General features: G+C 43.5%; 1 protein-coding gene across 2 annotated transcripts in view; it reads left to right on the top strand.

The window, feature by feature from the left end:
* The window catches only part of sema5ba (sema domain, seven thrombospondin repeats (type 1 and type 1-like), transmembrane domain (TM) and short cytoplasmic domain, (semaphorin) 5Ba), a 539592-nt gene that overhangs the window by 444305 nt on the left and 72316 nt on the right, over positions 1–22971 (top strand). For both annotated transcript variants that reach the window (XM_072260941.1, XM_072260942.1), the window contains one exon: positions 14001–14144. In XM_072260941.1, coding sequence (XP_072117042.1) covers positions 14001–14144 — 144 coding nt within the window. The remainder of the gene's footprint in view (positions 1–14000; positions 14145–22971) is intronic.

Raw genomic sequence — 22971 nt, 5'->3', positions numbered from 1 at the left:
AGATCATCCACCTTATTCCTTATGCTGCGTGCATTTAAGTACGACACCTTAAGACCAGTATTTGATACTTTTCGCTTTGATTTCACTGCAACTTTATTGAACTGCAACTCATCCCAATGGCTACAAATTTGCCCCATCACCTGCCTGTCTTTCCTAACATCTTTACTGCTCACTATCTTAGATTTATTTCTGTTTTCCCCTTCCTCCGCTCTATCATTCCGGTTCACATCCCCCTGCCAAATTAGATTAAACCCTCCCTAACAGCTCTATTAAACTTTCCCGCCAGGATATTGGTCCCCTTTGGGTTCAGGTGTAACCTGTCCTTTTTGAACAGGTCATACTTCCCCCAGAAGAGATCCCAATTATCCAAGAATCTGAAGCCCTGCCCCCTACACCAGTCTCTCAGCCACGTATTCATCTGCCTGATCCGACTATTCTTAGAGATAACTCTAAAACAAATTTCCTCTGAAAGAGATGTCATTATCACCACTTCAGGGGTCAGCTAAGAAGGAACAACACACACTGGCTTTGCCAGGAATGCCCGGATTCGGAAAGTTAAATTAAAAAGTGCTGAAGATTATTTCCTCCAATTGACATGTTTAAGATGATAAATAAATAAAGAGTGATCATTACGTCCAGTAGGGGGGATTCACTTCAATTAGTTGCTATCAGGAAGCACATCATGAACATCCAGAGTACCTTCCCCCAAAGAGGCTCCAAGGGCAAAATTGAAAATTTCATAGCCCAGCCTGAAAGGATTTGGCTAATAACGTAGGGCATGCAACACGAGCAAGGGGCAGAATGGTCTGCTTCTCTATAATTTCTTACAATTCTCCAGTTTCATTTTAAAAGCAAATTGCACAAGCCCATTTTCAAGCAAAATTCCGTAACCCAAATCTCTGCAGGTGAACTTTTGTGTCTTGAACTGAGTGGTTTTTTAACAAGGTTTTTGTTTGAGGTGCCTTTAAAGATAATGCTGCTAATTTAATTATTTGAAAGGTCTCCACAGTTGTTTTGAAAAAAAAAACAAATCCAATGGATTTCACACAAGTATTCCTCTGGATTGTGGCTGCACTTAGAACAGCTTGCAATTATTATATTGCAACACAAAATGCTGGAGGAACACAGCAGATCAGACAGCGTCTATGGAGAGGAATGAACATTTGATGTTTCAGTCTGAGACTCTTCATCAAAATGAGTACCTCCAGCACTTTGTATGTGTTGAACTGGAATTCCAGCATCTGATAAATAGAAATGATTAACAGAAGAGATCCTGAAGATGCTGGAAATCCAGGGCAACAAATGGAAAATGCTGAAACTCAACTGGTCAGGCATCTTCCACGGAAATGATAAACAGTCGGAGTTTTCAGCTTAGTCCCTTTATCAGGACTGAGTTCCAAAAACATTTTGTGTGTGTTACTCTGGATTATTATATTACAATCACTACATCTTACATCATATTCAACTGCCCTTTACAATACTGATGTGAATCTAAGAGAGCATCTTGGAGATAAATACAAATTGCACTTTCAAGTATCGTCAAGCCTTTGAGTTTATTATGATGTGCTCATGTTACATTACAATGTATCTGCAGCAGTATCACAAGCATGTAGAGTCATGCAATACACAAAACATAAATTATACATACATTTTTCAAGTCTGTGCAATATAAGTCATTAGTACAAAAGCACGATTAGATACAAGTATGTGTTATTGCATGAGATGGTCCATAGTGTTCTGTTGCTGAGGTAGGGTGGGGATTGTACAGGTCAGTTCAAGAACCAGTTGGTTGTAGGGAAGCAGAACTCCTGAACCTAGTGGTATGAGGGTTCAGGGTCCTGTTCCTGAAATTAGTGGTATGAGGATTCACATCACTGTTCCTGAACCTAGTGGTTCTCCGGGCCTGTGCAAGCGAGCTAGCTGGAGTGTTTGCTGACACTTCAACTGCTCCTTGCTTCAGTCTGAGATCCCCTCATGTTTGAAGAAGGCAATGATAATCCCAGTGCCGGAGAAGAGCAAGGTGGCATGCCTGAATGACTATTGACCTGTGGCTCTGACGTCAATTGCTATGAAGTGCTTCGAGAGATTGGTTATGGCACATATCAACTACAGCCTACCGGTCAACCTCGACGCTTTGCAATTCGCCTACTGGAGCAACAGGTCAACGGCAGATGCCATCTCTCTGGCCCTACATTCCTCCTTAGAACACCTGGAGAATAAAGACGCATACATAAGGCTCCTTTTCATTGACTACAGCTCTGCCTTTAATACCATCATTCCAAATAAACTGATTCCTAAGCTCTGGAACCTGGGCCTTAGCACTCAGATCTGCAGCTGGATCTTCAACTTCCTCACAGACAGAACCCAGGCTGTAAAAATAGGGGACAAGCTCTCCTCTACAATCACTCTGAGCACCGGTGCCCCACAAGACTGTGTACTCAGCCCCCTGCTGTACTCACTGTACACCCATGATTGTGTAGCCATGTTTCCATCGAACTCAATATATAAGTTTGCTGATGACACAACAATTGTAGGCCATATCTCGGGTAATGATGAATTTGAGTACAGAGAAGAAATTAAGAACCTGGTGGCATGGTGTGAAGACAATAACCTATCCCTCAACCTCAGCAAGATGAAGGAATTGGTTGTTGACTTCAGAAGGAGTAGCGAACCGCACAACCCAATTTACATTGGTGGTGTGCAAGTGGAACAGGTCAAAAGCTTTAGGTTCCTTGGAGTCAATATCACAAGTGACCTGACTTGGTCCAACCAAGCAGAGTTCACTGCCAAGAAGGCCTACCAGCACCTTTACTTCTTGAGAGAACTAAAGAAATTTGGCCTGTCCTCTAAAACCCTCACTAATTGTTATAGATGCATCATAGAAAGCATTCTCCTAGGGTGCATCACAACCTGGTATGGAAGTTGTTCTGTCCAAGACCAGAAGAAGCTTCAGAAGATCGTGAACACGGCACAGCACATCACACAAACCAATCTTCCGTCCTTGGACTCATTTTACACCGCATGCTGTCGGAGCAGTGCTGCCGGGATAATCAAGGACACAACCCACCCAGCCAACACACTTTTCATCCCTGTTCCCTCCAGGAGAAGGCTCGGGAGCTTGAAGATTTGTACGGCCAGATTTGGGAACAGCTTCTTTCCAACTGTGATAAGACTGCTGAACGGATCTTGGCCCGGAGCTGGGCCATACCTTCAAATATCCGGACCTGCCTGTCAGTTTTTTTTGCACTACCTTACTTTCCATTTTTCTATTTTCTATTTATGATTTATAATTTAAAGTTTTGATATTGACCGATTTTTACTATTTTTAATATTTTTATATATAATATTTATAATCCAGGTAGCGGGAAGCACAGAATCAAATATCGCTGTGATGATTGTACGTTCTAGTATCAATTGTTTGGCAACAATAAAGTATAAAGTATAAGGATTCACATCACTGTTCCTGAACCTCGTGGTATGAGGATTCAGATCACTGTTCCTGAACCTTGTGGTATGAGGATTCAGATCACTGTTCCTGAACCTTGTGGTATGAGGGTTCAGATCACTGTTCCTGAACCTAGTGGTATGAGGGTTCAGATCACTGTTCCTGAACTTAGTGGTATGAGGGTTCAGGGTCCTGTTCCTGAACATAATGGTATGAGGATTCAGATCACTGTTCCTGAACCTTGTGGTATGAGGGTTCAGATCACTGTTCCTGAACCTCGTGGTATGAGGGTTCAGATCACTGTTCCTGAACCTCGTGGTATGAGGGTTCAGATCACTGTTCCTGAACTTAGTGGTATGAGGGTTCAGGGTCCTGTTCCTGAACATAATGGTATGAGGATTCAGATCACTGTTCCTGAACATAGTGGTATGAGGATTCAGGGCCCTGTTCCTGAACATAATGGTATGAGAATTCAGATCACTGCTCCTGAACATAGTAGTGTGAGGATTCAGGGTCCTGTTCCTGAACGTAGTGGTGCGAAGATTCAGATCACTGTTCCTGAACGTAGTGGTGTGAGGATTCACATCACTGTTCTTGAACATAGTGGTGTGAGGATTCAGGGTCCTGTTCCTGAACGTAGTGGTGTGAGGATTCAGATCACTGTTCCTGAACGTAGTGGTGTGAGGATTCACATCACTGTTCTTGAACATAGTGGTGTGAGGATTCAGGGTTCTGTTCCTGAACGTAGTGGTATGAGGATTCAGATCACTGTTCCTGAACGTAGTGGTGTGAGGAGTCAGGTTATTGGGCCTCCTGGCTGATGATATAGCACAAAGAGGGCATGGCCTGGATGGTAAAGATTCTTTCTGCCTTCTAGATACCGCATCTCATAACATTGTCAATAAACTTTTCTACCTGTCTGAAAAACTCTTTGTCCCCTACTATCAGGCAGGGGATACCATAGCATAGAACTGTTAGAATGAGAAACAGCTTCTTCTCCCAGGCCATGAGACTACTGAATTCCCTGCCACACCCAGGTCTCATCACTCGTGAAGCACTAGTAGTGTTATACTCTTTACTTTTTAACTTGTTTCGTAAATGCAACTTATTCTCTGTTAAGTTATTAGTGGTAACACTACTTTATGTGTTGTGGCTGAATGATACGTATGGTATTGTGCACCTTGAACGCTTCTCCATTTGGTGTTTTACATGTATATGGTTGAATGAGAATAAACTTGAACTTGATTGAAGTCCTGGTGGTGTAGGAAGCGTGCAGGAGTACATTTGTATCATAGACACATAAAGAATGATTTACAAAACAATATAAAAATAAACTGCATTAAATATTGGCAATTTGTATTTTTAATTCCCAATGGGTTTGGAATGTGGACAGTATTGTTAGGGACAGTATTTCTTGTTCACTCCTCATTGCCCTTGAACTGAGTGGCTTGTGAGGCCATTTTGAAGGGCAGTTAAGAGATAATCACATTACTGTGAACAAGAGTGGGTAAGGGAGCACTTCTATTTATATACATTATGCATATTTGGTCCCCATATCTAAGGAGAGGATTTAGAGGAGGTTTACAAGAAAGGTCCTGGGAATGTGATGGCTTTGGGCCTGCACTTGCAAAGTTTGGAAGAATGAGGGGGAGAAATGATTCCAATAGTGGGAGAATCTAGGACCTGAGGGCACAGCCTCAAGAGCATTTCTTTATAATAGCCATGAGGAGGAATCCCTTCAACCAGAGGGTGGTGAATCTGTAGACTAGTCATTGGGTAGATTTAAAGCAGAGTTTGATAGGTACTTAATTAGAAAGGCTGTCAGAAGTTATGGCAAGAGAATATGTTTGAGAGGGGTCGAATAGCAGAGTGGACTCAATGGCCTAATTCTGTTCCTGTGTCTTATGCCTTATTCACAACAACTTGCACTAATAGCAAAAAACAAATTGTTGGGAAGATTCAGCAGATCAGACAGCACCTATGGAGGCTAAGTGAGTGGTCGAAGCTTTGTGTTGAGATCCTGTATTCTAAAGGGAAGATGAGGCAACAGTAGCTGATGAGGAAAGTTAAAGACAGCATAAAAGCAAAAGAGAGGTCATATAATATAGCAAAAATTATTGGAATGCTAGAGGATTGGGAAGATTTTAAAAGCCAACAGAAGTCAACTAAAAATACATAAGGAGAGAAGAGTTGAAATAGGAAGGTAAGGTAGCCAATAATATCAAAGAAGATACCAAGCGTTTCTTCAGATACATAAAGAGTAAGGGAGAGGTGAGAGTGGATATTGGACCACTGGAAAATGACACTGGAGAGCTAGTAATGACGGACAAAAAAATAACAGACGAACTTAACAGGTATTTTGTGTCTGTCTTCACTGTGGAAGATATAATCAGTATGCCAACAATTTAAGGGTGTCAGGGACAGAAGTGAGTGAAGTTGCTGTTACTAAGGAGACGGTGCTTGGGAAACTGAAAGGTCTGAAGGTAGATAAGTCACCTGGACCCAATGGACTACACTCCAGGATTCTGAAAGAGGTAGCTGAAGAGATTGTAGAGGTATTAGTAATGATTTTTCAAGTATCACTAGATTCTGAAATGGTTCCAGAAGACTGGAAAATTGTAAATGTCATGCCACTACTTAAGAAGGGAGGGAGGCAGCAGACTGCAAATTATAGGCCAGTGAGCCTAGATTCAGTGTTGATGTTGTAGTCCATTATTAAGGTTGACTTTTGGGGTACTTGGAGGCATAGGCCAAAGTCAGCATGATTTCCTCAAAGGGAAATCTTGCCTGAAAAAATTGTTGAAATTCTTTCAGGAAATAACAGGCAGGATAGAGAAAGGAGAGTCAGTGAATGTTGCTTACTTGGACTTTCAGAAGTTCCTTGACAAGGTCATGTACATGAGGCTGCTTAACAAGATAAGACCTCATGGTATTACAGAAAAGATCCTAGCATGGTTGGAAGATTGATTGACTGGCAAGAGACAAAGAGTGGCTGCCAGAAATGAAAGAGTTAATGTATGAAAACGTATTAAAACTATTGAGTATTGAAAGGCCTAGCTACAGTGGATGTGGACAGGATATTTCCTATAGTGGGTGATCTGGGATTAAAGGGCACAGTCTCAGGATAGAGGAAAGTCCATTTAGAACAGAGATGATAAGGAATTTCTTTAGGCAGAAGGTGGTGTATCTGTGGAATTCATTGTCATGGACAGCTGTGGAGGCCGAGTCATTTGGTATATTTAAAGCGGAGATTGATTATGTTCTAGGTTAGTCAGGATACCAAAAGGTTACAGGGAGAAGGCAGAAGAATGGGGGTGATAGAGATAATAAATCACTCATTATGGAATGGCGGAGTAGACTTGATGGGCCATGTGGCCTAATTATACTCCTTTGTTTGATTGTCTTATGGTGCACTGTAGGAGGGATATTTTTCTTAAGAGACATTAAACCAATTGTTTGATTGTGCTTCGAGAAGTTGCCAAAAGAACTGTGGCAGTTGGTTTAAAGGATACAAGGATAATTCTTCCTGCTGTCTGAGTGAATTTTTGCACTTGAAACAACATTACTAAAAGGAGTAGGTCTGGTCATTAATTATGTTGCTGTGATGGATTGTTGGTGACTCTACTAGGGGCTAAACTCCAGAAACCATTGCATCTTGGGATCACAGGAAGTCACAAGCCTCTTTGCCATGACAAGTTAATAATCCTCAGAGAAGAAGGGTACAACTCAGCATCTGTGGTGGGAAGTGATCAGTTGATATTTTAGGTCAAGACCCTTCATCTGTTCCCTAGTGTGTATTTGGTGGTTAGCTTGGACATTGTGGACTGGAGAGCCTGTTCCTGTGTTGTACGACACTTAGGCCAACGGAAGTTGCCACAAGAGTAAAGATATTAACAGCACACACAAAATGCTGGAGGAACTCGGTAGGTCAGACAGCATCTGTGGAGGGAACTAAACAGTTGATGCCTTGGGCCGAGACCCTTCATCAGGAATAGGGACATTGCCTTGTGTGAAGTATAGTGTCCCACTGCTAAAAGTACAGTGAGATGTCTCAACTGAGAAACCAAGCACTGGTGATAAATGCAAGGCATTCTGCAGATGTTGCAACTCTTGAGCCACACACACAAAATGCTTTAGGAACTCAGCAGGTCAGGTGGCATCTATGGAGGGGAATAAACAGTCAATGTTTTGGACCACTAAGTCCTGATGAAGGGGCACAGCCTGAATCATCAACTGTTTAGTTCCCTGACAGACCTGCTGAGTTTCTCCAGTATTTTGTGTGTGCTGCTCACAGGTAGGCAGGGTGTTGAAAAGGCACTTGGCACACTGGCCTTTATCATCAGGCCAACGAGTATAGGAGTTGGGGTGTTATGTTGCAATAGTACAAGATGATGGAGAGGTCGCTCCTGGAATATTGTGAATAATTTTGGTTACCTTGTTATAGAAAAGATAACATTAAGCTAAAAAAAACTGCAGGGCAGATTTACGAAGATGTTGGCAGGACGTGAGGGCCTGAGTTGTAGGAAGGGTTGCCAACTGTCCCGTATTAGCCGGGACATCCCGTATATTGGGCTAAATTGATTTGTCCCATACGGGGCCGCCCTTGTCCCGTATTTCCCCCGCTAAGGTAGAGCGTTCCTATGAAATCATTTGTAAGCCGAAATGGCGTAAAGCGAAGAAGCAATTACCATTAATTTATATGGGAAAAATTTTTGAGCGTTCCCAGACCCAAAAAATAACCTACCATATCATACCAAGTAACACATAAAACCTAAAATAACAGTAACATATAGTAAAAGCAGGAATGATATGATAAATACACAGCCTATATAAAGTAGAAATAATGTATGTACAGTGTAGTTTCACTTACCAGAATCGGGAACATTAAGCCAAAACCGAGAAGCACGTCACGCATGCGCACACAGGTGCCCACGCAAGGCTTCATGGTCATGGTAGTCTTTCTCAGGGTAAACACAAGTGTCTCGTATTTGACTGCTACTTTTGTCCCTTATTTGGGAGTGAGAGAGTTGGCAACCCCAGTTGTAGGGAGAAATTGAACAGGCTAGGATCTTATTCATTGGAGCACAGAAGACAAGGGATGTGATCTTACAAAGAGGAATATATCATGAGGGGCATAGATAGGGTGAATACACTCAGTTCCCCCCCCCCCGCCCCCAAAAGTTTGGAAATCAAGAACTAGAGGACATATAAAATGCTGGAGGAGCTGAGTTCCTCTAGCGTTTGTCTGTGTTGATTGGACTGTCCCAGCCTGGTCAACAGAGGGGAGAAAATAAAATGAGACAGGGATAGAATATCCTCATTATCGAGCACATGGCTTCAGTGAAAGAAGAAAGAAAAATAAACACCAGGTGGTTTTCATTCTGAATTGAAATGTTTTCTGTCTGTAGCAAGCTCAGCGGACACCTTCAATTAAGTCTGTACCATGCATCTGCTGACAATTATGGCTGATGTCAATCATATTACATTTATCACCAGTAACCAAAATAAGTTAAGGGACTTGTAAAAAAATTGTTAATTGCTGTAACAGCCAATGAAATCCTCACATATCTTTTGCTGCTGAGTTTCATCCTTAACTGGGAATTTGTGTGCACAATAGCCTCCTTGCGCCCCTGCTCCCTCCCCCCACTGTGTCCAGCATGAAAGAGTGTTCAGCCCCATAGCCCTCCTCTCTTTGGCACAGGCAGAATGGAGCCTTGCACTGGCTGGGAGCGACATCTCGCTGGTGAAGCTCTCAATAATCCTGTCAGGTGTGCATTCAGCAAATTGGCATCTATTCTCTAGATGGTGATTGATAGCACAGACATCAAAGGGAAATTGTGTGTGCAGCTTTTGGAGGGTTTGCTCGGGATGATTATTCAGTCTTCTGTTTGACGTGTGGAGGCAGGCTCCATCAGCAAGAGGGAGAGGAGCCCAATTAGTGAGCCCATTGCTGCAGAAGGAATGAAAGAACCTGCACTTAGTTGCAACTTTGGGGTATTCAATAATGTTTTGCAGCCAATTACCTGAGCAGCAAGGCTGATCAATACCTCTATGCATTAACCCAACCCACACCCCCCACCACTACTTTATCATTTCCTGTTAGAGTCACCCTATGTACAGACACTCCTGTGCCTAGCATCAATTTATAGACATACAATCAATCTATGTGTATTTAAATTTATTAGTCATAAAGAAGTAGGCCCTTTGACCCATCTAGTCCATGCTAAAACCACTTAATCTGCTTAGTCCCATCAACCTGTGCCAGCACCATAGCTCTCCACACCCCTACCATCCATGTACTTATCCAAACTTCTCTAAAATGTTGAAGTTGATCATGAATGCATCACTTGCACTAGCAGCTCATTCCACTCTCTCTCAACCCTCTGAGTGAAAAAGTTTCTCCTCATGTTCCCCTTAAACTTTTCAATTTCACCATTAACCCAGGATCTATGGTTACAGTCTCACCCAACCTCAGTGGAAAAAGCCTTCTTGCATTATCGTGCTTCTTGCATTGCCTATCTATACCCCTCATAATCTTAGCAACATAGAAACATAGGAAACCTACAGCACAATACATGCACTTTGGCCCACAAAGCTGTGCTGAACACGTACCTAAGCTCCATGTATTCATCCAGGAGTCTCTTAAAAGACCCTATCATTTCCGCCTCCACTGCCACCACTAGCAGCCCATTCCATGCACTCACCACTCTCTGCATAAAAAACCTACCCCTGACATCTCCACTGTACCTACTTCCGAGCACCTTGAAAATATGCCCTCTTATGCTATCCATTTCAGCCCTGGGGAAAAAGCCTCTGACTATCCATGCCTCTCATTATATTGTACACCTCTATCAGGTCACCTCTCATCCTCCGTCGCTGCAAGGAGAAAAGGCCAAGTTCACACAACCTATTCTCATAAGGCATGCTCCCCAATCCAGGCAACATCCTTGTAAATCTCCTCGTAAATCCTTGTAAATCACCCTTCCTGTGGTTTCCACATCCTTCCTGTAGTGAGGTGACCAGAACTGAGCACAGTACTCCAAGTGGGGTCTGACCAGGGTCCTATATAGCTGCAACATTACCTCTCGGCTCTTAAACTCAGTCACAGGATTGATGAATGCCAAAGCACTGTATGCCTTCTTAATCTCAAAGTCAATCTACGTAGCAGCTTTGAGTGTCCTATGGACTTGGATCCCAAGATCCATTTGATCCTCCACACTGCCAGGAGTCTTGCCATTAATGCTATATTCTGCCACCATATTGGACCTACCAGAATGATCCACCTCACACTTATCTGGGTTGAACTCCAACTGCCACTTCTCAGCCCAGTTTTGCAACCTACAATGTCCCGTTGTAACCTCTGACAGCCCTCCACACTATCCACAACACCTCCAACCTTTGTGTCATCAGCAAATTTACCAACCCATCCCTCCACTTCCTCATCCAGGACATTTATAAAAATCACAAAGATCCCTGAGACACACCACCAGTCACCGGCCTCCATGCAGAATATGACTGGTCTACAACCACTCTTTGCCTTCTGTGGGCAAGCCAGTTCTGGATCCACAAAGCAATGTCCCCTTGGATCCTATGCCTCCTTGCTTTCTCAATAATCCTTGCATGGGGTACCTTGTCAAAAGCCTTGTTGAAATCCATTTACACTACATCTATGGCCCTACCTTCATCAATGTGTTTAGTCACATCCTCAAAAAATTCAATCAGGCTCGTAAGGCACAACCTGCCTTTGACAAAGCCATGCTGACTATTCCTAATCATATTATGCCTCTCCAAATGTTTATAAATCCTGCCTCTCGGGATCTTCTCTATCAACTTACCAACTACTGAATTAAGACCCACTGGTTTATAATTTCCTGGGCTATCCCTACTCCCTTTCTTGAATAAGGGAACAACATCTGCAACCCTCCAATCATCCGGAACCTTTCCAGTCCTCATTGATGATGCAAAGATCATTGCCAGAGGCTTAGCAATCTCTTCCTTGCCTGGGTCCCGATGACTTATCCAACTTGATGCTTTCCAAAAGCTCCAGCATATCCTCTTCCTTAATATTTACATGCTCAAGTTTTTCAGTCTGCTTAAGTCATCCCTACATCCTGACCTGGATCTGGGCCGTACCCTCCAAATATCCGGACCTTCCTCTCAGCCTTTTTTTGCACGGTCTTACTTCCCATTTTTCTATTTTCTATTTATGATTTATAATTTAAATTTTTAGTATTTATTATCGATTTGTAATCCAGGGAGCAGGAAGTGCAGAATCAAATATCGCTGTGATGATTGTACATTCTAGTATCAATTGTTTGGCGACAATAAAGTATAAAGTACAATCGCCAAGATCCTTTTCCATAGTGAATACTAAAGCCAAGTATTCATTAAGTACCTCTGCTATCTCCTCTGGTTCCATACACACTTTTCCACTGTCATACTTGATTGGTCCTATTCTCTCACGTCTTATCCTCTTGCTCTTCATATACTTGTAGAATGCCTTGGGGTTTTCCTTAATCCTGTCCGCCAAGGCCTTCTCATGGCCCCTTCTGGCTCTCCTTGTTTCAATCTTAAACTCCTTCCTGCTAGCCTTATAATCTTCTAGATCTCTATCACTGTGTAATTTTTTTGAACCTTTCATAAGCTCTTCTTTTCTTCTTGACTGGATACAACAGACTTAAGACACCACGGTTCCTGTACCCCACCATCCTTTCCCTGTCTCACTGGAACATATCTATGCAGAACCCCACGCAAATATCCCCTGAACATTTGCCACATCTTGTATACCTCAGTCAAATATCCTCTGAATCGTCTAAGGAATACAGTGCTAACCTTTCAGTCTTTCCTTATAACTCAGTTCCTCCAGCAACAGCTTTGTAAATTTTCTGTGTACTCTTTCAACCTTGTTCACAACTTTCCTGTAGGTAGGTGACCAAAATTGTGCACAATACTCCAAACTAGGATTCACCAATGTCTTTTGCAACTTCAACATAACATCCTATCTCCAGTACTCAGTACTTTGATTTATGAAAGTCAATGTGCCAAAAGCTTTCTTTACCACCTTATGTATCTGTGAAGCCACTTTTAATATATTGTGGACCTGTGTTCTCAGACCCATTTGTTCTAGCACACTCCTCAGTAGGCTGCAGTTCACTGTGTAAGACCTACTCTGACTGGTCCTACTGAAGTGCAAAATGTTACCCTTGTCTGCATTAAATTCTATCTGCCATTATTGGTGTTCTTTAAAATTATGTTCCTTATCTTATTGTGTTCTTTTGTGCTGCACTTGATGCACAGTAACAAGTATTCTCTTTTATTGTGTACTGAAAATGACATTAAACAATCTAGAATCTTGAACCTTTAGAATTGTAGCAATTGCTTTGATTTGGGGAATCTGGTGGCCACTTTTGTGCATAGAAAGGCCCCACTAATCGACATTTTGACATTGTGCAGAGCGGAGAGGAAATTTTCCCTGATATACAGGCCCTGTCTGCTGCTGGTGTTGACGATTTAAAGACGAGCTTTATTTGCCACACGTACATCGAAGCATCAGTGAAATGTGTCATTTCCGACAATGACCAACACAGTCTGAGAATGTGCTGGAGGAAGCCCACAATTTGGTCACACTTCTGCTGCCAGTGTAGCACGTCCACATGCCAAAGTAGCTAACTCTTACTAACCTGAAGATGAGGCTTCATTCATTGTTTTGCCATATCATGCTGGGTAAATAAGTCAGACAAAAAGAGAGCAAAATTGTGAGGTTCTGACGAAAGGTCTTGCCCTGAAACATCAAATATTTATTCACTTCTGTAGATGTTGCCTGACCTGCTGAGTTATTCCAGCATTTTGTGTGTGTTTCCCTGGATTTCCAGCATCTGCAGTATCTGGATTTTAATCCTGTGTTTAAAATAGTGAGATGGTGTTCATGGGTTCATGGACCATTCAAAAATCTGATGGCGAAGGAGGAAAGGCTGTTCCTTAAACACTGAGTATACATCCTCAAACTCCTCTTCCCTGATGGTAGTAACAAGGAGAGGGCATATCCTGGATGGTGAGGAGCCTTAATGATGGAAGCTAACTTCATGACACACCACCTTTTGAAGATGTCCCTGATGGTGGAGAAGCGTGTTCCTGTAATGGAACCGGCTAAGTTGACAGACTCTTGTGGTCCTGTGCATTGGAGCCTCCCACCAGGCACTGATGCAGCCAGTGAGAGTGCTCTCTACGGTACATCTGTAGAAATTTACCAGAGTTAAACGTATGCCCTCCAGTACAAGACATTTCAACTTGGGGGAAAAAGATACTGGCTCTCCACTCTGTGTTTCTCATAATTGTATAAGCTTCCATCAGATCTCCTCTTGGCCTCCACCACAACAGAGAAAACAACACAAACTTTCCTTATAGCTTGTGCTCTCTAACAACGTCTTGCTGAACCTCCTCTGTACCCTTCCAAAGCTATTGTGTGGGTGTGTGTTTACATGTGTATCCTCAAATTTTCACTGAAGCTCCTCAGACCTAACGATGACCTTTCTGTGCTCTTGTGCTTTCTCTAAAGAAATGGAGGTTGGACGTCCTGGGCGTCCTGGGCTCCGTGCAGTACCACCTGTGGAATTGGATTCCAGGTACGCCAGCGTTCCTGCAGCAATCCCACACCACGTTATGGAGGACGAGTGTGTGTTGGACAAAGCCGGGAAGAGCGGTAAGGTTTACAAATTCCGAGAGGGAGGGAGGGAGGGAGGGAGGGAGAGAGAGAGAGAGATAGAGAGAGGGAGAAGAAAAGAGGGGAAAAGAAGGAAAGAAAGGGGATGAGAGGGAGCAGTGACTGAAGGAAGAAAGGATAAGAGAATTTGGGAGAAGAGAGATAGAATCAATAGAATGGATGGAATGAGATGGGAGAGAGGGCAGAGCGAGAGAGAGGAGAATGGAAGGGGAGGAGGGGGAGAGAGGTGGAAATGGGGAGAGATGGAGTGGTGAGAAGTTACAGAAAAAGAGGAAATAAGGGAAAGAGAGATTCAGAGGATAAAGAGAAAGGCTAGGTGAGGAAGGACAGGGGAAGATAAGATTTGAGACAGAGTGGGCAGAGGAAAAAGACAGTCGCTCAATTGCATTAATTGTTCCTTCCAGTAGTTCTTGTTCACTGCTGATTTAGGTGAATGAACATAATTAATATCTGTGTCTTGCCATGGAACTGTGCCCATGGCCTTCATCCAGAGAACTGACTGATAGTCTGATAATGCACAATCAGCAGATTGGAGCTAAGAACTGCTTGAACACTCCCTGGGTTACTGCTGGTCTGACCATATTGGAATTGAAGTTGGTTTATTATTGTCACATGCACCAGTAAAAGCTTGTCTTACATACTGTTCATACATCAGATCAAATCGTTACAACAGTACAATAACAGAATTCAGAATAAAGTGCAACCACTGTAGAGAAAGTGCAATGCAGACAAACAATGAGTGCAAGATCATAATGAGGTAGACTGTGAGGTCAAGAGTACATTTTATCGGACTAGGTTCTATAACAGCTAAAGAAGCCTGATGGGGCGTGGCTTCAGTATCTTGTTCCCACTGGGAAATGGGAGAATGGTGAATGTCTGGTTGTGTTGGCTGCTCTACTGAGGCAGTGAGAAGTATGTAGGCAGAGTTTGTGGAGCAGGGCTGCTTCTGAGATATGTTTTGCTGTGTTCACAATCCTGCAGTTTCTTGCAGTCACGTGCTTATAGATAGGATGCTTTCTCAGTTGTCGGGGACTTACCTACCAAATTCCTTTAGCTTCCTGAGGAAGTACAGGTGTTAGTGTGCTTTTCTGGCCTTGGACCAGGTGATGTTCTCTCCTAGGAACCTGAAACTTTCAACCCTCTCCACCTCAATACAGGAGCATGTGAACCACCTTACCCTTTTGAAATCAATGACCAACTCTAATGTTTTGGTGGCATCGTTGTTGGCATGATACAATTTCTCTAAGCTCCTTCCTGTACTCCAACTCATCATTATTTGAGAAACAGCCCACCATGATGTTGTTATCTGTAGACTTGTAGATGGATTTAGAGCAGATTCTGGCCACACAATTTTGCATGTACAGAGAGTAAGGTGGGGGGGGGGGGGGGGCTGAAGATGCAACTTGTGAGGCATCAGAATTTAGATTAATCATGTTGGAGATGTTGCTGCCACCGGAGGCCAGAGTATGTGTGCTTGTGTGATGGAAATGGTGGTAAATGTTTGAATAATGTATCACGTCCCCCGTGACAGGCTAAAGAACCAGCAGAAATGGAAAACACTTTGGAGTCCAGTATTGCTATTAACTGATGGTATTTATTAGTAACTACGCAATACAGTAATATAAATGCAGATATATCAAACAGGTTAGCAATGATTATATATAAGTGTGGAAATATATGAAAATCAAACTTCGAGTCCAGGGGTAAATGGATAGTCTTACGATGGTAAGTAAAGTTCAGTTCAGTTCATGGTATTGAGTTGAGTGATGACGGAGAGAGAGATAGAGAGGGAGAGATTTGATTCTTCAGGTGAGCTGACGCTGTCGATCTTCCTGTTGTCCTCCGAAATCCTTGAGAAGTCAGCGACTGTGACCACAACAAAGGGGACCGTTCTTCTGTGGTGGAATTATCAACCCAGGCGAGGGTTGGACACACAAACAACTCCCCACCGGTCACTCCCTTTTCACTCTGCGAGAGCCACTGATCAATCCACCTGATCGATCCTCCAAACCCCACTTTTTCTGTGGGCACAACAAACCTCATTCAGTGTCCAAAACCATGTGGCTCCAGTACTATTATCCGACCTTCTATTTATCTCCCCGTGCTGAATACCAACTGTCTCTCAAACAGCTCCTCCCTTCTCTTTCTGTAAGAATACAGAAGCTGAAACCAGTGTCCTTGTAAAAATGTAAACATGCTGCAGAAAACCCATAACATCATCCAAAGCTGTCTTCATCTCCCTCTCTCTCTTAAAAACAAGATGTCGGTGTTGGGTATTGGGTATTGGTATTTGATCCTCCACAATATTCCATGTAGGAATTTAAACTGGAGGTGGCAGGTTTTTTTCTTAACGAGGTCGAGTTGTGAGCTCGACATCAACCTGGCACGGATGGAGAGCACGCTCGGGAGCAGTCTGTCACTGGATCGAACTCGGGAACCTCTGTTCTTGAGCCTGGTGCTGATCTCACTGTGCCACCAGCTAACCTGGTCTCTCTTTCTCTTTTCAAAAACACAGTTCATAGGGGTAATTCAGGATCCCGTCACAAATGTAAGTGGAGGCTGATGTAAGATGGCAGTGTGTTTGTACAGAGTGGTCTTTACGGGGGCAACCAAAGGTGTTATTGTCTACTTTCAATGTCTTTTTTATGACTGCAAGATATTGTTGGACATTAAGAACTTCAAGTACTGCAGGTCTATGCCATAAGCAAGTTGCTGATTGGTGGAAGAGCTGTAGGAGATGGACTTGGTGTGGACCCCCTGTTGCATCGGAGTTGATGTGCAATGTACCAGCGGGTGATTGTCCTAATCATTTTTCTTGTGATCGCAAGATCTTGTTGGATATTGATAATGTGGAATACTGCAAGTCTGGTTCACTGGTTTATCGGCAGGACCAACGGGGGGAGCTGCGTGTCATTAATTGTAGCATGGACTGGGCTTCCAGCCATGGTGTTGCCTGTTCACAGCTGCCCAGGAGAGAGACATCAGAGTTGGTGCCCAGAGGTGCTGGTGTCAGTGCTGCCCCCCAGTGTTCACTGGTGGAAGGCAAGCTGGATTTCATTCATCTGCAGACTGCTGCGGGCTCAGTCTTACCAGCAACATTCACAGACTCGGGGACTTGGGCTATATGTTTTTTATGTGACTGCATGTTTACTGCTATCTTATATGGGCTATATGTGCCTTACGCTGTGTATGACTGTTGGTACTGTGTCCTGCACCTTGGCCCCAGAGGAATCCTGTTTTGTTTGGCTGTATTCGTGTGTGGTTAAATGATGACCAAACTTGAACTTGAACTTGTGAAATCAAGGCTCTGAACCACAGATGAAAATAGTAGAACTAAAGTCACTTACAGCAACAAGTGCGTAAAAAGGGCCTGAAGGATCATTGGGGATCTGAGTCAACCCAACCACAAACTGTTCCAGCTGCTACCATCTGGGAAACAGTACTGCAGCATAAAAGCCAGAACCAACAGGCTCCGGGACAACTTCTTCCACCAGACCATCAGACTGATTAATTCATGCTGATACAATTGTATTTCTAAGCTATATTGATTGTTCTGTTGTATATCATACTGTACATACTGAGTGTGTGTGTGTGTGTGTGTGTGGCCTCCATCGGTCGTGGTGGACCATGGGTACTGCGCCTCTGGTAGTCACTGGTTTGTCGAGCAGCCTCGACTGTGGCTATTGAGGCCGAACCTGGAACGGCAGACTCTGTCACAGTTGCTGCATGTGTAGGGCGTTGTGGAATTGTTGTTTGCTGTCCGCTGTGCTCTCCGTTTAGCTCTCCGCTCCTCAAACTGACTCAGGATCACTCTTTCGCCTTGCTCTAGGTGTTGCTGAAGAGTACCTCGCCATTTGTTGCGGTCATCTGCTGTATTCTCCAACACTCTGTGCTGATTTTTAAGGCTTTCATGTTGCGCTTGCAGAGCTCCTTGAAGTGAAGCTGTGGTCTACCAATGTTCCTCTTGCCTGTTCATAGTCATAGTCATACTTTATTGATCCTGGGGGAAATTGGTTTTCATTACAGTTGCACCATAAATAATAAATAGTAGTAAGACCATAAATAGTTAAATAGTAATATGTTAATTATTTATGCTGGAAATAAGTCCAGGACCAGCCTATTGGCTCAGGGTGTCTGACCCTCCAAGGGAGGAGCTGTAAAGTTTGATGGCCACAGGCAAGAATGACTTCATATGACACTCTGTGTTGCATCTCCGTGGAATGAGTCTCTGGCTGAATGTACTCCTGTGCCCAACCAGTACATTATGTAGTGGATGGGAGACATCGTCCAAGATGGCATGCAACTTGGACAGCATCCTCTTTTCAGACACCACCGTGAGAGAGTCCAGTTCCATCCCCACAACATCACTGGCCTTACGAATGAGTTTGTTGATTCTGTTGCTAGTTCTCTGTATAGGATGTCCTTTGGCAGTCTACTATCCTTCATACGATGGATGTGGCCCAGCCAGCGCAGTCTGCGTTGTCTTGAAAGTGTGAATATTGTGGGAAGTCCAGCGCGGGTGAGGACCTCAGAGTTTGGGACTTTGTCTCTCTAGGTGATACCGAGGATGCGGTGAAGGCTGCGCAGGTGAAAACTATTGAGTTTCCTCTCCTGCTTGGAGTAGATGGTCTAAGTCTGGCTACCATACAGGAGGGCGCTGCTAACGCATGCATTGTACACAGCAGACTTGGTCTTTGTAGCGAGTTTTGGATTCTTCCAGACCTGCGAGGAGAGTCAAGCAAGGATCGATGCTGCTTTGCTGCTGATACACCTATTGATTTCAGCATCAAGGGAGAGAGTGTCACTAATGGTCGACCCCAAGTATGTGAACATCTAGACCGTAATTGTCAATGGTAATGACTGGTGTCTCCACCATGTTCCAGGCAAGGACATTTGTTTTCTTTGATTACAAATTACTATAATTTGCATATTGCACATTCAGATGGAGAAGTAATGTAAAAATTTTTACTCATATGGAGATGTAATGTAGAGATTTTTACTCCTTATATTTGTGAAGGAAGCAAGTAATAAAGTCAATTCAGATCAATTGTAGCAAGTGCTCGGAATACTCACAGGTTAGGCAAAGCCCAAGGAAGGGAGTGAACGTTTCATGTCCATCAACCCTCATCCTTGAAGCACAATAGCACTGTTTCTCTCGCCACAGATGCTGGCTGACTTACAAGGTACCTGGAGAATTTTTCTCGGAGTATTTTAGATTTGCAGCAATATTGCTTCAAACATAGAACAGTAAGAGAACAGAAGCTTTGTCCGACAATACCCACAGTATAATGCCAAATAAAATTAATCACATGTGATCCATATCCCCATAATTCCCTGCATATTTATGTGTGGATCTAAATGATTTTTGAATGCCACTGTTGAGCCTGTTTCGACCTCCAACCCTGGCAGCATATTCTAGGTGCCTACACTTCTTTGTAAAAAACACTTATACCACACTTCTTCAAATTTTCCCCCTCTCACCTTAAAGCTATGACCTGTAGAATATGACAGTTCCAACCTGGGAAAGACTCTATCTCCCCTCATCCACCAATACTGTTAACATAGGAACATAGAAAACATACAGCACAATACAGGCCCTTTGGCCCACAAAGCTGTGCCAAACATGTGCCTACCTTAGAACTACCTAGGCTTTACCCATAGCCCTCTATTTTTCTAAGCTCCACATAGCCATCCAGGATTCTCTGAAAAGACCCTATCGTTTCTGCCTCCATCACCATTGCTGGCAGCCCATTCCATGCACTCACCACTTTCTGCGTAAAAAACTTACCCCCGACACCTCCTCTGTACCTACTTAAATTGGGCAGAAGAAGCATTTGACAGAAGAAGAGCATTTGATATCTTTGGGTCTATATTCAAAGGAGGAATCTCTGGTGAATCTGAGGAATTCTTGCCACAAACAGTTATGGACCTTTAAGACGATAAGACATAGGAACAGAATTAGGTAATTTGTCCCATTGAATCTGCTCCACCATTCAATCGTGGATGATTAATTTTTCCTCTTAACCCCATTCTTCTACGTTCTCCCCGTAACCTTTGACACCCTGATTAATCAAGAACCTAGCAACCTCCACTTTAAATATACTCAATGACTTGGCCTCCATAGCTGCCTGGGGCTATTAATTCCACAGATTCACCACCCTCTAGCTAAAGAAATTCCTTCTCATCTCTTAGAATGAAGATGCCCTCAAATCAGATGCTGTGCCCTCTGGTCGTAGACTCACCCACTATAAGAAACATCCTTTCCACATCCACTCTATCTAGGCCTTTCAATATTCAATAGGTTTCAATGAGACCCCCCCCTTCATTCTTCTAAACTCCAGTGAGTATAGGCCCAGAGCCTCCTCTTGTGAACCTCCTCTGGGCCCTTTCCAATGCCAGCACACCTTTTCTTTCAAAACAAGAGGCCAAGTCATTGGGTGTATTTAGACCGGGGGTCCCCAACCTTTCTTGCACTGTGGACCGGTTTAATATTGACAATATTCTTGCGGACTGGCCGATGGGGGGTGGGGGTGGGTGTTAATCACGACCGGAATATAGATGATAAGTCAGCTATAAGTCACTTATAAGTAGCTAATACACTCAATTTTGTTTCTAAAAGGGTTTATCCAATGAATTTAATATTAAACACACAGCGCATATTTTCCTCCCATGAATGCAGTGATAAGTCAATTATAAGTCACTTATAAGTCAATAGCATCATAACATTTTAAGTAACATTTGGATATTAGACACACAGCACATATTTTCCCCATATGAACATATAAAATCATTGCAACACACCAATATCACTGAATCAGTGGGAGCCCTGGGCTTGTTTCCCTGCAACAAGACGGTCCCATCGAGGAGTGATGGGAGACAGCGATACTCGAAGGGGGTTCCTTATGTCCAGTCTATTCTGCAATTTAGTTTTCGTTGCATTCATTGCAGAGATATGTTGGAAATGGAAGCAACGTTTTCAGTGCTTTCCTGACTATCTCAGGATATTCTGCCTTGACTTTGATCCAGAATGCCGGCAGAGATGTTATGTCAAACATACTTTTCAGCCCACCGTCATTTGCAAGCTCGAGGAGTTGATCTTCTTCCCACGCTGACATAGATGATTCACCAGGGACATTCACAAATGCGTCACGGACCCATTCCTTTGCACGTCTTGGGTCATTTACAGTTGGGAAGTAACTCTCGAATTCTGGCGACAGCGAAGTTAGGTGATCGCGCACCAGTTGTGAGTAGGATGGTGCAGCAGTTTCTCCCAAAATTCCAAATAATATTGGGAATATGTCAAATATGCCCCTGTCCACTTGCCATCCCCACAGTTCCAGATTGGCTTTGAAAGCAGACACTTTATCTGCCAAATTGAAGACAGTTGTCATTCTCCCCTGAAGTGACAAATTGAGTTCATTGAGCAGATTCAAGATGTCACACAGATAAGCAAGTTTTGCTATCCACTCCTCGTCACTGAAGTATGCTGCCAGTGGTGACTTTTTTCCTGAAAGAAATCTCTGTAACTGCTCTCTTAACTCAAAAACCCTGGACAGAGCTCTCCCCCTTGATAGCCACCTGACTTCAATGTGTAAGAGAAGGCGTTTGTGGTCTGCATCCACTTCCTCGCAAAGCTGCTCAAACAGATGTGAGTTAAGGGCTTTTGCTTTGATGTGATTGATAACTTCAACGATGCCACTCAATACGCTGTTAAGATCAGGTGACATTTTTCGGCTAGCCAGCATTTCCCTGTGTACGACACAGTTTGTAGACTGGCATTCAGGAGCAACCTCTTTGACTCAGGTAGTGAAACCAGACAGCTGTCCAGTCATAGCTGCAGCCCCGTCTGTGCATATTCCAACACAGAATGACCAGTCCTGTTTGCCTGATATGTTGTCACTCAAATACTTGAATAGTTCTGCCCCAGTTGTGTTAGTTGGCAGCAGCAGTGCACACAACATATCCTCGTGCATATCGTCTTGAAATATATATCGCACATAAACCAGCAGTATTGCCTTGTTGTCGACATTGGTAGAGTCGTCGATCTGGATAGCATACCATGGTGACTCGTTAAGCCGTTCCAACAGCTGTGCTTCGATGTCCTCCGCTATGTCATTGACTCTTCTTGAAACCGTGGTAGCTGAAAATTGTGCCATCTTGTTAGCTGCAGCTTCTCCCAACAGTTCACAGCACATGTCCTTGGCAGCAGGCAGAATCAATTCTTCACCAACGGTGAAAGACTTCTTAGCAATACAGCTAGCCACTAAGTACGACGCTCTCAGAGCAGCAGCATTTGTGGAGGTGATGGCTCTCAGCACTTGCTTCTGTCCCGCTAGATCACATTTTTTCCACTCAAAAAACTCAACGAGTTTGTCCTTAAGTGCAGGGTGCTTGGACTCAAGGTGCCGAAGCAGTTTTGGGGTCTTTATTGCCTCATTAGACAGCTTGTCTCCACATATCACACACAGGGGGCTTGGAGTGTGTGAGTCACCGGTCGTAATAAAGCCATATTTTATGTACGACTCGTCGTATTTTCTGTTGAAGGAAGCTTTCGTTTTTTTCTGCAGTACCGGCCTCTGCTGTCTCTGCATTATCATCATCGTCAGGCCTTTTATGTCCCCTACCACCTCTTCCAAAGAAACTCAATCGATGTTTGTTTTTTACTCATCGAGTAGTTGTAGGTTATACCGACTGATGACCTCACGTGGGTTCAAGTTCAACAGCGGGCATGACAGGGAATGAGGAAAGGTGCAGCTGACTCACATCATTTCATATCACCAAATCGTATCGTTTCCTCGTGGCCTGG

This window comes from Mobula birostris, chromosome 6, assembly GCF_030028105.1.
Source record: "Mobula birostris isolate sMobBir1 chromosome 6, sMobBir1.hap1, whole genome shotgun sequence".
In the NCBI taxonomy this organism is placed as follows: Eukaryota; Metazoa; Chordata; class Chondrichthyes; order Myliobatiformes; family Myliobatidae; genus Mobula; species Mobula birostris.
Note: the sequence above shows the minus strand (reverse complement) of the source record. Positions and strands in the feature narration are given on the sequence as shown.